Here is a 22,260-nt window from a genome sequence, read left to right on the forward strand (position 1 = left end):
CAGCCCCTAGCTTCATCCCTCCCCTCTCCAGGGTAACCACTGTCGTCCTTTTGAATCTCACCAACAATTTTTAACGTGAAGTTCGGCCCGTGAACATTCGCATCCGTTCACTGATTCTGTTGCACCCCCGGCTCAACTTCAGAATGAGGATTGGCTGTCCCAACCTGAGCTGAGTTCATTCTTGTTTTCTGCCTCCACAGATGATGTCGGGATCATCCACGTTCCCTCACCCTTTCCACACATCTCCAGTGCAGCGTGCGCCGTTCAAGATGAGCACAAGGGAAGAGTCTCCTTTGGTAGAATTCCCACTGTGGACACTCAGATAAGGAATTAAAGCCCAGTTCACCAGCGAGACCCGGAGCAGTTGGTCACTGACAGGGACGCAATGTTGAGAGCGGCTTCTGTGATTTATTACAAAATGAGATTGTGACCAAGGTTCTTTAATCTGAAACGTTAACTCTGTTCCCCCCCCCCCCCCCCCCCCATTGACATTGCCTAAACTGCTGAGTGTTTCCGGTCTTTGTTTTAATTATCGATGAATATCTGCCTGCACTGAACGACCCTGCCAATTAAATGTGTTTGTTGCATTTGGGAGCGAGGTGAATAACCTTGTTTACCGCAGCTCACGAGTAAAATGGGATCTTATGAAGCAGTAAGTGGTCTGTTATTACATCAACAAGTTATGACCCAAACAAAATATAAACTGCGTGTACAGACGTTCAACACTAACTCGAATATATATATATATAGTGCAGCAACAGGAAAACAACTAAAAAAGCCCTAAGAATGCAGAGTGGGGATAAAGGGCGCTGATGGCTAGAGGTGCTTCCCAGGGACTGCTTTAAGCTATACGCCAGTGGTTTGGATGATGGCTTCATGACCAAGTTTGAGGTGGAGCGGCAGAACAGTAAGGAGCAGGCATTTCTTTAGCCAAAGGGTAGTGAATCTACGATTTTGTTTTCCCTCCCCTTGTATTCTCCCTACCTGCATCTTTGCAACTTCATCATAGCATAGTGAATGGACCCATGAAACATCTCTCTCAACACAGATGCCACCTGACCCTCAAATACCCGTTTCTTATTTAAGATATCCAGCAGCTGACTGGTCAGGAAGGTGGTCATCAGGATTTACAGGGCAGAGTGTGCAGAGCATTCTGCCAGAAGACTCATTGCCTTTTTATGCATTGTATTTAATTGTTCACATTCTCAAACTATTTCATTAACAATTAATTGAAAGATTAGTTTCTGAGTTGAAGAGATTGCTAGATTCAAGGTGGACAATTCAGAATCTTGGGCCTTCAACCCAGAACCACAAATTCAAATCCCATTTCAACTCAAATGAGATTAGGGATTAGGGAAAATCCAACAAAGCTACCATCAAGACCCACCAGGTTCACAGGTCCCTTTACAGAAGGAAATCTGCCCAGTGTGTATCTCCCAGCACCTCACTGGGACAGCCTGCACTCAGTCACACTCAATCCTCTTGCATCGAAATTCTGCTCCTTTTCCCTAATCCCAGGGCAGTAAAACTGCTCCAGTCTGACCTCAGAATTAAACAAATAGATGAAAACATAATAATAAATCATGATAAAGAATCAAAGAGTAACAAGTTCAAGAAGTGAGCATTTTATTTTCCTCCTATAGGCCACTGAGTTCAGCATGAAAGTCTCAGACACACAGGAATGACCATGCAACACACATATACACACACACAGACACTCAGAGACACACACACGCACCACCCACACATGCAGAGACACGGAGACACACACACACACAGAGACGCACACCCCCCCACACACATACACACACGCACATGCACACACAGACAATAAGAGGCACACACACACAAGACACACACACACACACACACTTCCCTGAGACAAAACAATTCAAGGAAAAAGATGATGAAAATTTACAGCTGTTTACATCCTTTCCAGCCGTTGTTAAAGTGGTTCTGGTGTCCACATCTCCACCAAGGAGCAAACAACTGCAGGCACCATAGATGGCAGGACAAAACACACATTCTTTCTGATATCATTTTAGTTTTGTTTTGCTGTCATTAGAAAAGCTCAATGCAGCAAGCTGTATCGGTTCACTCTGCAAAACGTATAAAATTGATTAAAAAACAGGCTGGTTGTTCAGCTTAAACTGGTGGATATCAGTCCTCCAGAAATCCACAATGCTCATTCCAACTGCATTTGGAACCGAGATCCATTAGGTTTTTGCTCCTTTCAGCTTTCTCCTGAAGTATTCCGGAGCTGCCTCATACAGCCAGTCGGGATCCACCACACACAGATCTCGCATGTAACACTTGGAGGTGTGCAGCAGCTCATTGTACAGGACATACGAAGGTTTGAAGTGGAAGAGGACAGAGGAAGGATGGATAGCCACTTGATGCCGAGAATCAAGGGTTGAGTAAGTCCCATCCAGTTGAAGCTCTGCTGCATTCAGAAATAGGCTATGAGCCAAACACCGCCGGATATTGCTTGTGTCCGAACGGGAAGACTCCAAGTGAACTCCGAACTAAAAGAGAAACAAACATAAATTAGATCACCAAAACTTTCTGCTCATTTTTTGAAACAAGCATCCTGACGAGGCAAAGCCTCCATGAGGCACTTGGGTCACAACCAGATCGCCCAGGCTCACCACTGCTCAGTCAGTATTGTTCAGAGACATCCAGCTCGAGCTCACTATTCCTGAACAGCCACACATCCCTCACTACACTTACTCATGACAAATCTGTCCCCAAAGTGACTCCTAATACATGAACGTCAGCAGGTTTGTTAACAATTTAACCATTTACTCCTGTTCTTTATGCACTTCGAAAAACTAGAGGATAGAGTCAGAATAATCAGCACAGAAACAGGCTCCTCAACATAACTGGTCCACAGCCACCACCACATCTCCTTGCTAGTTGCAGTTGCCTTCATTCAGCCTCTAACCCCTCCTCTCCCCTAACCCCTCCTCTCCTCTAACCCCTCCTCTCCCCTAACCCCTCCTCTCCCCTAACCACCTCCTCTCCCCTAACCACCTCCTCTCCCCTAACCACCTCCTCTCCCCTAACCCCTCCTCTCCCCTAACCCCTCCTCTCCCCTAACCATCTCCTCTCCCCTAACCTCTCCTCTCCCCTAACTCCTCCTCTCCCCTAACCCCTCCTCTCCCCTAACCATCTCCTCTCCCCTAACCATCTCCTCTCCCCTAACCATCTCCTCTCCCCTAACCCCTCCTCTCCCCTAACCATCTCCTCTCCCCTAACCATCTCCTCTCCCCTAACCATCTCCTCTCCCCTAACCATCTCCTCTCCCCTAACCCCTCCTCTCCCCTAACCATCTCCTCTCCCCTAACCCCTCCTCTCCCCTAACCATCTCCTCTCCCCTAACCATCTCCTCTCCCCTAACCATCTCCTCTCCCCTAACCCCTCCTCTCCCCTAACCCCTCCTCTCCCCTAACCATCTCCTCTCCCCTAACCCCTCCTCTCCCCTAACCCCTCCTCTCCCCTAACCCCTCCTCTCCCCTAACCCCTCCTCTCCCCTAACCATCTCCTCTCCCCTAACCCCTCCTCTCCCCTAACCATCTCCTCTCCCCTAACCATCTCCTCTCTTACCTTTGTTACGTAAACCCCGTAACCAGGTAACTTACCAGCAAAGATAGATGGATCAGCTGAGTCGGATGCTACTATTTTCAAACGTTTTATTCAACAAGGGCACAAACGTATGGTTAATACAAAACATTCAAATCGTCAAAACTCAATCTAAAACACCGGTGTAACCATAATCAATCAGAAATAAGCTCTACAGTTGTCTAGGGGGTAATACTGAGTCCAACGGAATTCTTAAGAGTCACTCAGAAGTTTGCAGGCTTTTTCCTTTATAATTTAGAAAAGATGCACACTTGCCCGTCGTCTTGGCAGAGCAAATCCTTGGAATCAGGGGAGCAGACTTCCCCGTTGTTATTTTAAAAGCAGTCTTTCGTTGGTTTTAGCCACAGATTCAAAGTCGGAATCTAGCGTACGTGGCTTCCTTCAAAATGGCGTCCCGCTCCCACGGGAATCGATCTCGTGTCTGCTGGGTGCATCTGAGGGTCCTCCCCTCAGACCCGCCTTTATACTTCTTCACGGGATCGCAGGTATCAATCAAGTTGCAGGTAATGCGATCTTTCTCTCAACCAGCCCACTTTGCCCGAGGGCTTTTCACGTGGTCTCCATGAGACAATAGTCAAAGTCACCGTTATTCTGCTTCTTGGGAGAACGTGGTCTTCCGCACGTCTCTCTCTTTTGGGTCAGCTGACCCCCCCTTAACTAGAGTTCTTGCGATTTTCACAAAGGAGGGGGCCAACGGCATAACACCTCCCCCCGTAATGGGTTTTTAACCAGCGGTTAAAAACAGGTTGACACCGGATTTTTTTTTTCTCTCTCTTTCTTTTTGAATCTACATACTACACAAGCTTTTCTCTTCACAGAGTACTACTGTTATACATTCAAGTCAGTATCTAAACAGGTAACAAGTACAGTGCCCCTTTTCTTTAATACCTTACCCTACCGTGCCATACATCGTATACTTAATTCAGCACCTGGATAAACAATCCGCTAGCACATTATCACTCCCCTTTATGTGCTGGATCTTAATATCAAATTCTTGTAGCATCAGACTCCAGCTTAATAACCTTCTGTTTTTATTTTTCATATTGTTCAAGAATACCAGCGGGTTGTGATCGGTATAGACCACTAGGGGTCTTTGCGCCGGACAAATGTACACTTCGAAATGTTGTATCGCTAACACAAGCGCTAACAATTCCTTTTCCACGGTAGAGTAATTCCTCTGGTGTCTATTGAACTTCCGAGAGAAATATGCTACCGGGTGCTCCACTCCATCCCCCGCTTGCTGCAATAGGACTGCTCCTGCCGCCTCATCGCTGGCGTCCGTGGCCAAGGAGAAGGGGGTTAACAGATCGGGCGCTTTTAACACCGGGTCATGGCACAATACGGCTTTTAACTTTTCAAGAATGACAAGAATGACCCCACTCAAATTTTTCCTCCTTCTGCAGTAATTTTGTAAGGGGGAGCGCAATGTCCGCAAAATTTTTTACAGAATTTCCGATAGTATCCCACCATGCCCAGAAACCTCCTCAGGGCCCTTTTATTGGAGGGTACCGGGACCTCGGAAATAGCCCGGACCTTCGCCTGCACAGGGGCCAACTGCCCGTCTCCCACCACATACCCCAGATAGGTGATCGTGGCATGACCAAACTCACTCTTGGCGAGGTTTACAGTAAGGTGGGTAAACAAACTTTCTACAGCCCCCAGATGCTCCTCCCAGGTGTCATTCCAAACTACCACATCGTCAAGATAAGCCTTGGTGTGGGTTAACCCCTTTATCACAGCGTCTATCATCCGTTGAAATGTCCCTGGGGCATTTTTCATCCCAAACGGCATAACGTTGTACTCGTACAACCCAGACGGGGTGACAAAGGCTGAAATCTCTCGAGCCCTGTCCGTTAAAGGAACGCACCAGTACCCCTTTAGCAAGTCAATTTTTGTGATGTACCTTGCCTTCCCCAGTTGATCAATGCAATCATCCACCCGGGGAAGAGGGTAAGCATCGGTCTGGGTAACCGCGTTGACCTTCCGATAATCGGTACAGAATCGTATGGTCCCGTCCGGCTTTGGGACAACCACGCAGATGAGGATTCGCGGATTATCCCAGCAGCTAGCATATGTTCAATCTCCTTCTCTACCAGCTGGCTCTTTTCAGGATTCATCCGATAAGGGGCTTGTTTAATAGGTTGGGTTGAGGTAGCTATCACATCATGTTGCGTCCCATTACACCTTCGGGGAACATCTGGGCATAAGTCTGCATGCCGGTTAACGAGCTGTATTACCTGCTCCCGCTGTTCAGGCTTTAAGTGGCCAACTTTACCCGCAAGATTCGCCAATACGACAGAGTTCTCTAATCTGGTAGGGACTATACCTATCTTGTCGAACCGTTCTGGTTCCTCCTTACCGTCTCCCCCTACCTCATCGGCTTTCATGGCCGCGCCAACAACCATGGGGGTGGGTTCGTGATACCCTTTTATCATGTTCACGTGAACTAACTGGGTCGGCTTTCGTCGGTCGGGGGTTTCGATCACGTAATTCAGCGAGTCTATTTTCTTACGCACTGTATATGGTCCTTGAAACCTCACCCCCAGGGAGTGAGTAGCTACCGGGAATAGGACCAGGACCCGGTCGCCCACGTGAAACTCTCGTTCTCTCGCTCTCTTGTTATACCACTGACCCATTTTTTCCTGAGAGGCTTTAAGGTTTTCGTTTGCCAAGGCGCATACTTGACGCAGCCTTTCCCGGAATTTCAGCACATAGTCGACCACACTGACTTGGGCGGTCGGGTTAGACCATTTTTCTTTCAGTAGGGTTAGGGGTCCCCTGGGCCTGTGACCGAAAACCAGCTCGAACGGACTGAACCCCAGGGAGCACTGCACTGTATCTCGTACGGCAAATAACAAAAGGGGTAAAGCCTCATCCCAGTCTCGAACGTTCTCCTGGCAATAAGCTTTAAGCATGGTCTTTAGGGTAGCGTGGAACCTTTCCAACGCTCCCTGTGACTCCGGGTGGTACGCAGAGGCCATAATCTGCTTCACCCCGAGCTGGGTCATCATCTGCCGAAATGCGCTCGACGTGAATGTACTTCCCTGGTCTGATTGTATCTCCTTGAGTAGCCCCACGGTGGTAAAGAATTTGATAAGGGCCTTCACCACCGCAGAGGTCCTAATACTACCCAGAGGCACGGCCTCGGGAAATCGTGTAGCGGCACACATCAGGGTCATGATATACTGCCGCCCACTCGCAGTTTTAGGTAAGGGTCCCACAAAATCCACAATGACTCGGGAGAAAGGCTCCTCACATGCGGGAATAGGTCGGAGGGGGGCCTTAGGGATAACTTGATTCGGCTTACCCACCACCTGGCAGGTATGACATCTTTTACAATACTCAGTAACATCTTTTCTCAGATTGGGCCAATAGAATTCTCTCTGAACCCGCTCCACGGTCTTCTTTATTCCTAAATGCCCGCCTAAAGGTCCCTTATGGGCTAAGTCAAGAATGTCGTCCCGATATACTTTCGGGACTACTATCTGATGTAGCACCGCCCAGTCCTCATCGGCCTGCACCGCAGGGGGTCTCCACTTCCTCATCAACACCCCCTCCTGGAGATAATAACCCTCTGGCTCTGCCTCCAGTTCAGTCTCGGATAGAACCGACTCTCTCAAGGCTACCAGCTCCTCGTCACCATTTGGGTGCATCTGAGGGTCCTCCCCTCAGACCCGCCTTTATACTTCTTCATGGGATCGCAGGTATCAATCAAGTTGCAGGTAATGCGATCTTTCTCTCAACCAGCCCACTTTGCCCGAGGGCTTTTCACGTGGTTTCCATGAGACAATAATCAAAGTCACCGTTATTCTGCTTCTTGGGAGAACGTGGTCTTCCGCACGTCTCTCTCTTTTGGGTCAGCTGACCTCCCCTTAACTAGAGTTCTTGCGATTTTCACAAAGGAGGGGGCCAACGGCATAACACCTTACACTGGACGACACAGACACAGGAGTTCTATTTTGGGGAGAAGACTATGACCATCCATCATAGACCTTATCTATCATACCTTCCATGATTTTGTAAGTCACCTCTCAGTCCCTTACGCTCCAAGGAATAAGATCAAGTGTGGCCAACCACTCCCTCTACTCCAGCCAGCATTGTTGTAAATCTCTTCTGCATCCCCTCCATCTGGATAATGTCTTTCCCATAACAAGGTGAACAAAACTGTACACAGTTCTCCATAATCAGTTTAAACAACTTGAATAACGTCCCTACTCCTAGACCTAAGGCAGGTACTTTGCCATCCTGTTAATTTGCATGGCCTATCCCTCTGTTCCACAACACTCATCGATGCCCTGTCATTCACCGGACAGTTCAGCATGAGATAAATTCCATGGGACAGTCCAGCATGGCTATAAAATTGACCAAGGGACATCCCCTTTCAGCATTTCAAAGGAACCCTTCCCTTTCTACCCCAACAAGCAATCCACATCACAACGTAGTCACCTCCATGTTGGAGAAATTGAGTACTCTGATCTGCCATTTTATTTCACCTCCCCACTCTGACCTGCATCCTACCACAGGAGGTGGGGCTGTACAGTATAGAATGGACCCTTCAGTCCTTCACATACATGCCCATCGATATACACCAAGTACACGCCTTCACTAGCACTGTTCCCTTCTACACAATGACTATTTAATGTCAGCAAGTGTTTCTTACACTAGTACTTTCCCCAGTGCAATCACATTCTCTACTGATGCTGATCAGATCTGTACGCATACTCACCCAGTGTGAACCACTAGTGTATTAAAAAACTCAAGCAACAATATCCTACCTTCTGTCTGGGTACAATTCAGCCTTCTAGACTCTTTTATCAAATTCTGCAACTTCCAGTAACCCATCTCTGCTGCAAGGCATGTATTCAGGACCCTAACACACTCAACCTGCTGTGCACGTCCCACAGCTCTGTACGTCACACTCCATGACCCTAACACACACAACCTACTCGTCTCACAGCTCTGTACGTCACACTCCATGACCCTTACACACACAACCTCCTGTGCACGTCTCACAGCTCTGTACGTCACACTCCATGACCCTAACACACACAACCTGCTGTGCACGTCCCACAGCTCTGTACGTCACACTCCATGACCCTAACACACACAACCTGCTGTGCACGTCCCACAGCTCTGTACGTCACACTCCATGACCCTTACACACACAACCTGCTGTGCACGTCCCACAGCTCTGTACGTCACACTCCATGACCCTAACACACAACCTCCTGTGCACGTCCCACAGCTCTGTACGTCACACTCCATGAGCCTAACACACAACCTGCTGTGCACGTCCCACAGCTCTGTACGTCACACTCCATGACCCTAACACACAACCTGCTGTGCACGTCCCACAGCTCTGTACGTCACACTCCATGACCCTAACACACACAACCTCCTGTGCACGTCTCACAGCTCTGTACGTCACACTCCATGACCCTAACACACACAACCTGCTGTGCACGTCCCACAGCTCTGTACGTCACACTCCATGACCCTAACACACACAACCTGCTGTGCACGTCTCACAGCTCTGTACGTCACACTCCATGACCCTAACACACACAACCTGCTGTGCACGTCCCACAGCTCTGTACGTCACACTCCATGACCCTTACACACACAACCTGCTGTGCACGTCCCACAGCTCTGTACGTCACACTCCATGACCCTTACACACACAACCTGCTGTGCACGTCCCACAGCTCTGTACGTCACACTCCATGACCCTAACACACACAACCTGCTGTGCACGTCCCACAGCTCTGTACGTCACTCTCCATGACCCTAACACACACAACCTGCTGTGCACGTCCCACAGCTCTGTACGTCACACTCCATGACCCTAACACACACAACCTGCTGTGCACGTCTCACAGCTCTGTACGTCACACTCCATGACCCTAACACACAACCTCCTGTGCACGTCCCACAGCTCTGTACGTCACACTCCATGACCCTAACACACACAAACTGCTGTGCACGTCCCACAGCTCTGTACGTCACACTCCATGACCCTAACACACAACCTGCTGTGCACGTCCCACAGCTCTGTACGTCACACTCCATGACCCTTACACACACAACCTCCTGTGCACGTCCCACAGCTCTGTACGTCACACTCCATGACCCTTACACACACAACCTGCTGTGCACGTCCCACAGCTCTGTACGTCACACTCCATGACCCTAACACACACAACCTGTTGTGCACGTCCCACAGCTCTGTACGTCACACTCCATGACCCTAACACACAACCTCCTGTGCACGTCCCACAGCTCTGTACGTCACACTCCATGACCCTAACACACAACCTGCTGTGCACGTCCCACAGCTCTGTACGTCACACTCCATGACCCTAACACACACAACCTACTCGTCCCACAGCTCTGTACGTCACACTCCATGACCCTTACACACACAACCTCCTGTGCACATCCCACAGCTCTGTACGTCACACTCCATGACCTGCATCCAATTCCATCTGCCACTTTTCAGCCCATTTTTCCAGCTGATCCAGATCCCTCTGCAAGCCGTGATAGACTTCCTCACTGTCCACTAAACCCCCAATCTTGGTGTCATCCATAAATTCAATCCAATCAACCACATTTTGATCTAGATCATTGATATAGATGACAAACAACAACAGACCAAACACGGAACCCTACGGCACACCACTTGTCACAGGCCTCCAGTCAGAGAGGCAACCACCTACTCCCACAAAGCCAATGCCTAATCCAACTTACTAACTCCACTTGCATGCCAAGCAACTGAACCTTCTTGACTATCCTCCCACGTGCGACCTTGTCAAATGCCTTTCTAAAGTCCATGTAGACAACATCCACTTTCCTGGTAGCCTCCTCAAAAAACTCTTAAGACATGACCTACAATGCATGAAGCCATGTTGACTATCATTAATCAGTCCATTTCTAACCAAATACTCACATATACCTTTTATTCTGACAGGCACATACAAGCTTTGTACTCTCAAAACTTCTCTTTTGAAGAACTCACACTTACCAAGTACACCTTTGCCAGAAAACAGTCTGTCCCAATCCATGTTTGCCAGATCCTTTCTGATACCATCAAAACTGGCCTTTCTCCAATTTGATATCACAACCCGTGGGCCAGGCTGATCTTTTTACATATTTACTTTGAAGTTAATGACATTGTGAACAGTAGATGCAAAGTGTTCCCCTACACAAACCCCTGTCACCTGTCCTGGCCCATCCCCTAATAACAGATCAAGTATCACACATTCTCTCTCATTGGGACCTCTACTTACTGAGTAAGGAAACTTCTCTGAACACGTTTGACAAACTCTATTCCATCTAGTCCTTTTACAGTATGGAAGTCCTAGTCAATATGTGGAGAACTGATATAACCTGTAACAACCTTGTTTCTTGCAAAAGTCTGTGACTTTTCTACAAATTTGTTCCTCTAAATCCCTCAGACCGTTGGGTGGTTTGTAATATAGCCCCATTAATGTGGTCATACCTTTCTTATTCCTCAGTTCCAACCTAACACCTCACTTGACAAGCTCTCCAGTCTGTCCTGACTGAACTGCTGTGACATTTAATGCCCTGACCAATAATGCCACCCATCCTCCTTTAATCCCTTCCACTCTGTCACGACTTAAACAGCAGAACCCCGGAATATTTGGCTCCTGGTGCTGTCTTCCTGCAACCCAGTCTCACTAATGGCTACAATATCATAATTCCAGGTGTTGTTCCATGCCCTGAGCTCACCTGCCTTTCCTACGATACTTCTTGCATTGAAATATACTCAGCTCAGGACACTATTGCACCATGGTCAGCCTTTTGATTCCTGACTTCTTCCTGAGGTCTTACCAACATATGTCTCCACAATCTCACCGCTAACAGTTCTGGCACTCTGGTTCGCATCCCCTGCAACTCTAGTTTAAACTCCACTGTGCAGCATTAGCACACCTTCCCACTTGGATGTTAGACCCCCTCCAGTTCAGGTGCAACCTTCCCTGGAATGATCCAAAAATCTCATACCCTCCCTCCTACACCAATCCTTTAGCCATGTGTTAAACTGTATAATCTTACATAGGACCATCCAGAGACAGAGAAGCAGTTTCAGCGACAGGTTACTATCGATGCAATGCTCCTCAGACAGGATGAAGAGGTCAATACTCCCCAATGCCATTAGGCTTTACAATTCTACCGCCAGGACTTAAGAACTTTTTAAAAGCTATTATTAATGCTTTTTGAGATAGTGATTTAGATGCATATCATATTTTTTACTGAGTTAAGTATTGTATGTAATTAGTTTTGCTACAACAAGTGTATGGGACATTGGAAAAAAGTTGAATTTCCCCATGGGGATGAATAAAGTATCTATCTATCTATCTATCTAGTTCTGGCCTTACTAGCACGTGGCATGGGTAGCAATCCTGAGATCACAACCCTTCTAAATGGATCACGACCTCTGGCTGTTCACCCTCCCACTTCAGAACGCTGAGGACTCGATCTGACATGTATTTAATTCTTAAGCAAGAACAGCCAGTGGGGCTCAGTTTGAAGTACTTTACTTACTCAGGACTTTGATTAGTGACAAAACCCAGAAGTGTAAGAAACAGTGAAGAGGACAGTTACAGACTTCAGCCACGTAGCATGGTGAAGTGGGCATTGACATGGCAGATTAAGTTAAACAATTGTGAAATGTTAAATTTGGTTACTTTTGAAGTGATGCTCATTCCCCAAAAGTCAAGAGAAACTGATTCATTCACCTGCCTGCTTCAGTTCTCTGTCAGGGGCTGTCAAAGGCTCAACCATGGACACCAATGTATGTAAGGGAGAAGAGGAGAACGTTTCCTGTCACACAGTGGGCTGCATTCTTTTGTCTAGTCGCAGAACTCCAAAACGTACCACCTCACTATATTGAAATCAGTTAGCTATTTAACAAACAAGATGGTTACAGACTCAAGCTGACTGACAGTCCAACAGACCAGGCACGTGCTGCTCCTTAGTGATATACATCCTGATGGACAGCCATCTATTGTTTCTTCATGTCATAAGGAAACAGGCATGGACATCGCCTTAATCGGCAGTGACAGGGAGTAGGGAAATGGATGGGAAATGTGCTTTACCTTCACGCAGATGTCCCGCAGTTGGTGTCTAACCTCTGCCACCATCATCATGTTTCGGCTATTCACAAAGTTCTCCCTGCACCATTCCTGAATACCAGACGTTGCACAAAATAGAAACATAACATTAGAAATACATGGTGAACACAGGTCAGATATTCAGTAATGTACACCTATCGGCTACTCCAATTCTTCCTCCTTGAGCTGAATACTTGCACTGAGCTACAATTCCCAGAAGCAGCAAGTGACTGTTCTCTCCAAACCTACTCTACAGAGGCTTTTCTACTGTTGGCAGACTAGTTTCAGGCAGTTCCTCTAATCAAATGATAGACCCGATTATAAATGTTCCGCAGAGCATGAACTCACAGATCCAACTGACACTGTCACACTTGCTCAATAACTTTTTCGTATTGGATCTCAACAAATAGTAAATCTGAACTGTGTCTGAAGTCACACAAGCAGACACATCACCTTCAGCACATTTACAACAGCTCTGGAAACTGTCAGATTCAAGATGTGGTATCTAAAACAACAACACACACAAAATGCTGGTGGAACACATCAGGCCAGGCAGCATCTATAGGGAGAAGCACTGTTGATGTTTCGGGCTGAGACCCTTCGTCAGGACTAACTGAAAGGAACCATAAGAGATTTGAAAGTAGTGGGGGGGGGGGGGGGGGGGGGAATGCGAAATGACAGGAGAAGACCGGAGGGGGTGGGGTGAAGCTAAGAGCTGGAAAGGTGATTGGCGAAAGTGATACAGAGCTGGAGAAGGGAAAGGATCATGGGGCGGGAGGCCTCAGGAGAAAGAAGGTGGGGGGGGGGAACACCAGAGGGAGATGGAGAACAGGCAAACAACTAAATATGTCAGGGATGGGGTAAGAAGGGGAGGAGGGGCATTAATGGAAGTTAGAGAAGTCAATGTTCATACCATCAGGTTGGAGGCTACCCAGCCGGTATATAAGGTGTTGTTCCTCCAACCTGAGTTTGGATTCATTTTGACAATAGAGGAGGCCATGGAAAGACATATCAGAATGGGAATGGGACGTGGAATTAAAATGTGTGGCCACTGGGAGATCCTGCTTTTTCTGGCAGACCGAGCGTAGGTGTTCAGCGAAACGGTCTCCCAGTCTGCGTCGGGTCTCACCAATATATAAAAGGCCACACCGGGAGCACCGGACACAGTATACCACACCAGCCGACTCACAGGTGAAGTGTCGCCTCACCTGGAAGGACTGTCTGGGGCCCTGAATGATGGTGAGGGAGTAAGTGTAAGGGCAGGTGTAGCACTTGTTCCGTTTACAAGGATAAGTGCCAGGAGGGAGATCGGTGGGAAGGGATGGGGGGGACGAGTGGACAAGGGAGTTGCGTAGGGAGCGATCCTTGCAAAAAGCAGAAGGGGGGGGGGGGGGAGGGAAAAATGTGTTTGGTAGTGGGATCCCGTTGGAGGTGGCGGAAGTTACAGAGAATTATACGTTGGACCTGGAGGCTGGTGGGGTGGTAGGTAAGGACAAGGGGAACCCTATCCCGAGTGGGGTGGCAGGTGGATGGGGTGAGGGCAGATGTGCGGGAAATGGGAGAGATGCGTTTGAGAGCAGAGTTGATGGTGGACGAAGGGAAACCCCTTTGTTTAAAAAAGGAAGACATCTCCTTCGTCCTGGAATGAAAAGCCTCATCCTGAGAGCAGATGCGGCGGAGACGGAGGAATTGTGAGAAGGGGGTAGCCTTTTTGCAAAAGACAGGGTGGGAAGAGGAATAGTCCAGGTTGCTGTGAGAGTCTGTAGGCTTATAGTAGATATCAGTAGATAGGCCGTCTCCAGAGATGGAGACAGAAAGATCAAGAAAGGGGAGGGAGGTGTCAGAAATGGACCAGGTAAATTTGAGGGCAGGGTGAAAGTTGGAGGCAAAGTTAATGAAGTTAATGAGCTCAGCACGCGTGCAAGAGGCAGCGCCAATGCAGTTGTCGATGTAGCGAAGGAAAAGAGGGGGATGGATACCGGTATAAACTTGGGACATGGACTGTTCCACAAAGCCAACAAAAAGGCAGGCATAACTGGGACCCATACGGATGCCCATGGCTACACCCCTGGTTTGGAGGAAGTGGGAGGAGCCAAAGGAGAAATTATTGAGAGTAAGAACTAATTCCGCTAGACGGAGGAGAGTGGTGGTAGAGAGGAATTGGTTAGGTCTGGAATCAAAAAAAAAAAGCAAAGAGCCTCGAGACCATCTCGGTGGGGGATGGAGGTATATAGGGACTGGACGTCCATGGTGAAAATAAGACGGTGGGGGCCAGGGAACTTAAAATCATTGAAAAAATTCAAAGCGTGAGAAGTGTCACGAACATAGGTGGGAAGAGATTGAACAAGGGGGGATAAGACAGTGTCAAGGTATGCAGAAATGAGTTCAGTATGCAGAAATGGTTGATATTGATCTATTTCTAAAAGCAAGCACTTAAAGCATCTAGGAAACTACGGCCCATCGTTCAACATCAGTTATGAATGGGACAATGGGAAGCTTTATTTAAGTTTGGTGTTAGGAAGTAATTGAGTTGAAAGAGAAGAACAAAACAATTTGGTGTACAATCATGAGAGGACGTTTTACCAATATAATTTGTTCATAATGGAAGTGTAACTTTTGAGTGAAATTTCACAATAGATCTAGAACTGGGGCTAGGTGATTACAGATTGATACTTTAGGAAATGCCTGTATTATTTGTAGAAATGTGGGTCAGGCATTAAATGGCAATCCCTGATCTCCTTGAAAATGAGCGTTGGAGAGAGATAGGAAAAGACAAGTTAGAAAAGCATTTAATCGGAGTAAAGGGAATTATGAGGCTATCAGGCAGGAAATTAGAAGCTTAATTTGGAAACAGATGTTCTCAAGGAAAAGTCGGAAAGAAATGTGGCAAACATTCAGGGGATATTTGTGTGGAGTTCTGCATAGGTACGTTCCATTAAGACAGGGAAGTTATGGTAGGGTACAGGAATCGTGGTGTACAAAGGCTGTAATAACTCTAGGCAAGAAGAAAAGCTTACAAAAGGTTCAGAGTGCTAGGTAATGTTAGAGATCTAGAAGATTATAAGGCTAATAGGAAGGAGCTTAAGAAGGAAATTAGGAGAGCCAGAAAGGGTCATGAGAAGGCCTTAGCAGGCAGGATTAAGGAAAATCCCACGGTATTCTACAAGTATGTGAACAGCAAGAGGGTATGACTTGAAAGAATAGAACCTATCAAGTGTGACAGTGGGAATGTGTGTATGGAACCGAAGGAAATAGCAGAGGTACTTAATGAATACTTCACTATGGAAAAGGATCTTAGTGATTGTAGGGATGACTTGTAGCAGACTGAAAAGCTTGAGCATGTAGATATTAAGAAAGAGGATGTGCTGGAGCTTTTGTAAGTTGCCGGGACCGAACGGGATATACCCCAGGCTACTGTGGGAGGTGAGGGAGGAGATTGCTGAGCCTCTGGCAATGATCTTTACATCATCAATGAGGATGGGAGAGGTTCCAAAGGATTGGCGGGTTGCAGGTTCAAGAAAGGGAGTAGAGATAGCCTAGGAAATTCTAGACCAGTGAGTCTTACCTCAGTGGTTGGTAAGATGATGGAGAAGATCCTGAGAGGCAGGATTTATGAACATTCGGAGAAGTATAATATGATTAGGAATAGTCAGCATGGCTTTGTCAAGGGAAGGTCGTGCCTTACGAGCCTGATTGAATTTTTTGAGGATGTGACTAAACACATTGATGAAGGAAGAGCAGTAGATGTAGTGTATATGGATTTCAGCAAAGTATTTGATAAGGTACCCCATGCAAGGCTTATTGAGAAAGTAAGGAGGCATGGGATCCAAGGGGACACTGCTTTGTGGATCCAGAACTGACTTGCCCACAGAAGGCAAAAGAGTGGTTGTAGACGTGTCATATTCTGCATGGAGGCCAGTCACCTGTGGTGTGCCTCAGGGATCTGTTCTGGGACCTCTTCTCTTCGTGATTTTTATAAATGACCTGGATGAGGAAGTGGACGGATGGGTTGTTAAGTTTGCTGATGACACAAAGGTTGGAGGTGTTGTAGATATTGTGGAGGGCTGTCAGTGGTTACAGCAGGACATTGATAGGATGCAAAACTGGGCTGAGAAGTGGCAGATGGAGTTCAACCCAGATAAGTGTGAAGTGGTTCATTTTGGTAGGTCAAATACGATGGCCGAATATAGTATTAATGGTAAGACTCCTGGCAGTGTGGAGGATCCAAGGGATCCTGGGGTCCAAGCCCATAGGACGCTCAAAGCAGCTGCGTATGTTGACTCAGTGGTTAAGAAGGTGTACCGTGTATTGGCCTTCATCAATCGTGGAATTGAATTTAGGAGCCGAGAGGTAATATTGCAGCTATATAGGACCCTGGTCAGACCCCTGTAGTTCTGGTCACCTCACTACAGGAAGGATGTGGAAGCCATAGAAAGGGTGCAGAAGAGATTACAAGGATGTTGCCTGGATTGGGGAGCATGCCTTATGAGAATAGGTTGAGTGAACTCAGCCTTTTCTCCTTCGAGCGACAGAGGATGAGAGATGACCTGATAGAGGTGTGTAAGATGATGAGAGACATTGATCGTGTGGACAGTCAGAGGCTTTTTCCCGAGCTGAAATGATTGCCACAAGAGGACACAGGTATAAGGTGCTGGGAAATAGGTACAGAGATGTCAGGGGTAAGTTTTTTTTACGCAGAGAGTGGTGAGTGTGTGGAATGGGCTGCTGGCAACGGTGCTGGAGACGTATACGATAGGGTCTTTTAAGAGACTTTTGGATAGGTACATGGAGCTTTGAAAAATAAAGGGCTATAGGTAAGCCTAGTAATTTCTAAGATAGGGACATGTTCGGCACAACTTTGTGGGCTGAAGGACCTGTAATGTGCTGTAGGTTGTCTATGTTTCTATGAGACCTTGCTGGTGCATTTCAGAAAATGGGTGAATCAAACTTATTTATGTTGTGTACATCACAGATCTCTCTTCATAAAGCACTTGGTGAAACAGTAAGTTTTTCTTTCAGTCTGGTTTTCTATACGAAGTTCTGAGAATCACCACTGTGATACTGGGGCACTGAAGGGGAACCCTGACACATGTTTTGCATTTGGGTCACTGTGCCTCCCCTTGGCTCCTGCAAATGTCTACAGAACTAACGGAAAGTTGTCCACTCTGCCATCAGTCATTGTACCCCAGCTCAACCACTCCATGGCCAGAGGAAGCTCTTCAAGGACACACTGACCACTCTCTAGGAATGGGATTGAAACCTCTGAAATGGTTCCTGCAGTGCAGGGTTGCAGCTGTCACCTCAGCATTCAAGAGGAAGCAAAGAGACTGGGCACTAATGATTGGTTAATAGATAGAAAAGTGAGCAAGTCAATGGATGGGAACTTGAAGAACAGATGACAGTTGATGCCATTTTTGACTCTGAAGGGACAAATGAAGGTCACCCTTGGAAATAATACTTCAGAGAGCAATCAATCTTTGAAACAGGTTTCCTGTAATACAAAATACTCAGGCAAAATCACATACTTTACTGGAAGACAATAATACCTTAGATCATGTACAAGTAACCCAAGATATCTTAGTGGATCTGGTGTGCTTGGTAGGAACAGACAGATAATACAGAATCTGAGGCCACAAACCAGGCACGCCCAGGATCCTCTTCAGTTTGCGTATAAGGAGAAGGTGGGAGTGGAGGATGCTATCACGTATTTGCTGCACAAATCACTCTCTCACCTAGATGGGGTCAGTTGTGCTGTGAGGATTACATTCCTTGACTTCTCTAGTGCCTTTAACACCATCCAGCCCAAGATCTTAAAGCACAAACTAACGGAGATGGGAGTAGACTCTCATATGGTGGATTGGATAGTGGACTACTTGACAGATAGACCTCAGTATGTGCGGTTGGGAGACTGTAGGTCTGACACGGTGGTCAGCAGTACAGGAGCGCCGCAGGGAACCGTACTCTCTCCGGTCCTGTTCACCCTGTACACATCAGACTTCCAATATAACTCGGAGTCCTGCCATGTGCAGAAGTTCGCTGATGACACGGCCATAGTGGGGTGTGTCAGGAATGGACAGGAGGAGGAGTATAGGAAACTGATACAGGACTTTGTGATATGGTGCAACTCAAACTACCTACGTCTCAATATCACCAAGACCAAGGAGATGGTGGTGGACTTTAGGAGATCTAGGCCTCATATGGAGCCAGTGATCATTAATGGAGAATGTGTGGAGCAGGTTAAGACCTACAAGTATCTGGGAGTACAGTTAGACGAGAAGCTAGACTGGACTGCCAACACAGATGCCTTGTGCAGGAAGGCACAGAGTCGACTGTACTTCCTTAGAAGGTTGGCGTCATTCAATGTCTGTAGTGAGATGCTGAAGATGTTCTATAGGTCAGTTGTGGAGAGCGCCCTCTCCTTTGTGGTGGCGTGTTGGGGAGGAAGCATTAAGAAGAGGGACGCCTCGCGTCTTAATAAGCTGGTAAGGAAGGCGGGCTCTGTCGTGGGCAAAGTACTGGAGAGTTTAACATCGGTAGCTGAGCGAAGGGCGCTGAGTAGGCTACGGTCAATTATGGAAAACTCTGAACATCCTCTACATAGCACCATCCAGAGACAGAGCAGCTTCAGCGACAGGTTACTATCGATGCAATGCTCCTCAGACAGGATGAAGAGGTCAATACTCCCCAATGCCATTAGGCTTTACAATTCAACCGCCAGGACTTAAGAACTTTTTAAAAGCTATTATTAATGCTTTTTGAGATAGTGATTTAGATGCATATCATATTTTTTTACTGAGTTAAGTATTGTATGTTATTAGTTTTGCTACAACAAGTGTATGGGACATTGGAAAAAAAGTTGAATTTCCCCATGGGGATGAATAAAGTATCTATCTATCTATCTATCTGAGGATGTATGGTTACAGAGTTTTTCACCACTGGAACTTTCCTTGTGATGACGTAGACTGATTGACATCGGTGTGATGAGACAATATCCCTATTGCTGTATCGCTCAATTACAGAACAGCAGAGGGTGAATAAGGTGGACCTTAATCTTACTTCAACTAAAATTTATGTTTCTAGCCCTTAAAGGGTAAAGAAGAATTCTCCTTGCCTTTTGCCCTTGAACATTTTTAAAGGCACGATATATATTCAGCAGGGTCATGTGATCACCCTCACTGGAGATGAACTTCCGCCTGGCAGAAAGTACTTCATCCTGCTGTGCTCGGGGGTTGTACAAGACACTTTCCACAGACAGCAACGAAACAATAGTCAGGATTTCTTCAGTACAGTGGAATTCTGGGGACACCAAGAGAGTCTGTTAAAGAAGAAAATGACAATTATAATGCCTTACCAGGTTTCGCTGGAACATTACAGCAAAGTACATGGGCATCTGGCTATCCGTGCTGGTGTTCACATTCTTTAAGCCTCACTTCCATCCCACACCTGGCCCTATCCACATATCCTACCTAACTTGCTTCCAGCAGCCTCAGTGAAAGCAAGTTCCACATTTCCAGCATTCCCAAGTTTAAAAAAAATCATAAGTTACCCAATAGAGTGACTATGGACTAGATTGGATTTATGATCCTAATTCCCAAGGTCTCAAGTCTGTTCCCATTAGTTATTAAAATCTCAGAATCAGATTTAATATTACTGGCATTTGTCATGAAATTTATTTTTTCTTTTGGTTCTGGTTTCCAACTCATTGCTGTCAACCCTGCCGAGTCATTTCCATTACTAGCAATGATCATTGGTTACTACTGGAAATCAGTAATTTACCCAGGCAAAAACAGCTACCTTGTGTACAAATATAAATGGAATAAATACAATTTGTTTGAATTTCAGTTAAGAGTTGGTTAATGAAGGAACACTGGCCATAAAACATGACCTTTCTTCAAACAATGTCACAGGACTTCGAACAGTTTAGTAAGAGGCAGCCAAGGAAAGAGTCTACAATGTTTGATCTATGTATGGAAATGGACAATGTGGGTGAGGTCCTAAATGAATACTTCTCATCTGTACTCACCAATCAGAAGGATGTGGAAGATGAGGAGCGTGTACTGTAGACGATCCAGTGCAGATCATGGGATGTTAGACATCATGGAACACAGGGATGGATAAAACCCCAGAGTCTGGTGAAATCTATATCAGAACACTACAGAAAAACAGGGAGGAGAAAGCTGGAGCCTCGGCTGGATTTTGCATCTTCACTGGTACCAGAAGGGAGAGGACTTATGTAATTTGGAAAGACAGGGACTGAATAGGGACGCACAGTATGGCCTTGAGGAGAAATCCTATCTCACTAATTTGATTGAGTTCTATGATGAAGGCAGGGTGGTAGAACTCTTTTAGGATGATGCCTCTTGTCTGCCTGTAGGTACTAGGGTTAAGAACTTTCCCCAAGTCTTGTCAGGTTTTGACGACTTTCTGAAACTGGCCACCTCCTTGTGTCCACTTGTAACCCTAGGGTCTGGATTGCCTCACTTTGAAAAGCTGTGAATTACAGCTTTTTGTTACCTTGGAAAATCTGGGTTCCAAAGGAAATGCTGCCATTTTCTTCCCCAAAGGTGTCAGGCTGATCTGGTTGTCTTTGTGTTCTACAGCTCCCAGCTGTTCCAGTTGCTCAATGGCTGCCCGCACAGCATCTGCAGATACACAGCATCTGGCTCAAATCCCATAAAGGCACAAATCCACGGATCAGCAGAACATGCCTGCAATAAGGCAGGCAGTACCACAAACAAGAATACAAAATTTACATGCAGAAATATAAAGGCATCTGTAAGTGTTATTACTTTTATTTATTTTTTTAAATTCCTCAATTTAATTTATGCTAATTAAAATTCATAGAATAGAGAGCACGGGGATAAAGTTCTGAGATGCAACTATATGATTCAATAAATCTTATTGATAATACTTACCTTACTTATAGTAAAACTATATGCAATCAGTAAGCTGATAGAGTGAATATGAAAATGCCTGAATGGAACATAAACACAAGCCCTAGCAGACCTAATGACTGGATTCTGTTCTGTGCTTTAAAAAGAAATCTTTACGAACAGGTGAAGAAAAGCCAAATTTCAAGCTTTTTTCAAGGGAAACATTATTTTAACTCAATGCTTTCTACATTATTTTAACATAGAACATAGAATAGTACAGCACATTACAGGCTCTTTGGCCCACAATGTTGTGCCGGCCCTCAAACCCTGCTTCCCGTATAACCCCCCCAATTTCCTCCATATACCTGTCTAATAGTCTCTCATATTTCACATATCTTCCTCCACCACTGAGTCGGGCAGTGCATTCCACACACCAACTACTCTGAGTAAAAAACCTTCCTCTTATATCCCCCTTGAACTTCCCTCCCCTTACCTTAAAGCCATGTCCTCTTGTACTGAGCAGTGGTGCCCTGGGGAAGAGGCGCTGGCTGTCCACTCTGTCTATTCCTCTTAATATCTTGTACACCTCTATCATGTCTCCTCTCATCCTTCTT

At 46.4% G+C, this 22,260-nt stretch overlaps 1 protein-coding gene across 1 annotated transcript in view; it reads right to left on the bottom strand.

The window, feature by feature from the left end:
- Positions 1-1,609: 1,609 nt before the first annotated feature.
- The window catches only part of dhx33 (DEAH (Asp-Glu-Ala-His) box polypeptide 33), a 64,770-nt gene continuing 44,119 nt past the window's right edge, over positions 1,610-22,260 (bottom strand). Inside the window, exons 9-12 of the mRNA XM_073053858.1 lie at positions 21,288-21,415; positions 19,885-20,088; positions 12,759-12,845; positions 1,610-2,525 (exon numbers count right to left, since the gene is read on the bottom strand). Coding sequence (XP_072909959.1) covers positions 2,217-2,525; positions 12,759-12,845; positions 19,885-20,088; positions 21,288-21,415 — 728 coding nt within the window. The 3' untranslated portion in view covers positions 1,610-2,216. The remainder of the gene's footprint in view (positions 2,526-12,758; positions 12,846-19,884; positions 20,089-21,287; positions 21,416-22,260) is intronic.

This window comes from Hemitrygon akajei, chromosome 8 (genome assembly GCF_048418815.1).
Source record: "Hemitrygon akajei chromosome 8, sHemAka1.3, whole genome shotgun sequence".
Classification (NCBI taxonomy): domain Eukaryota; kingdom Metazoa; phylum Chordata; class Chondrichthyes; order Myliobatiformes; family Dasyatidae; genus Hemitrygon; species Hemitrygon akajei.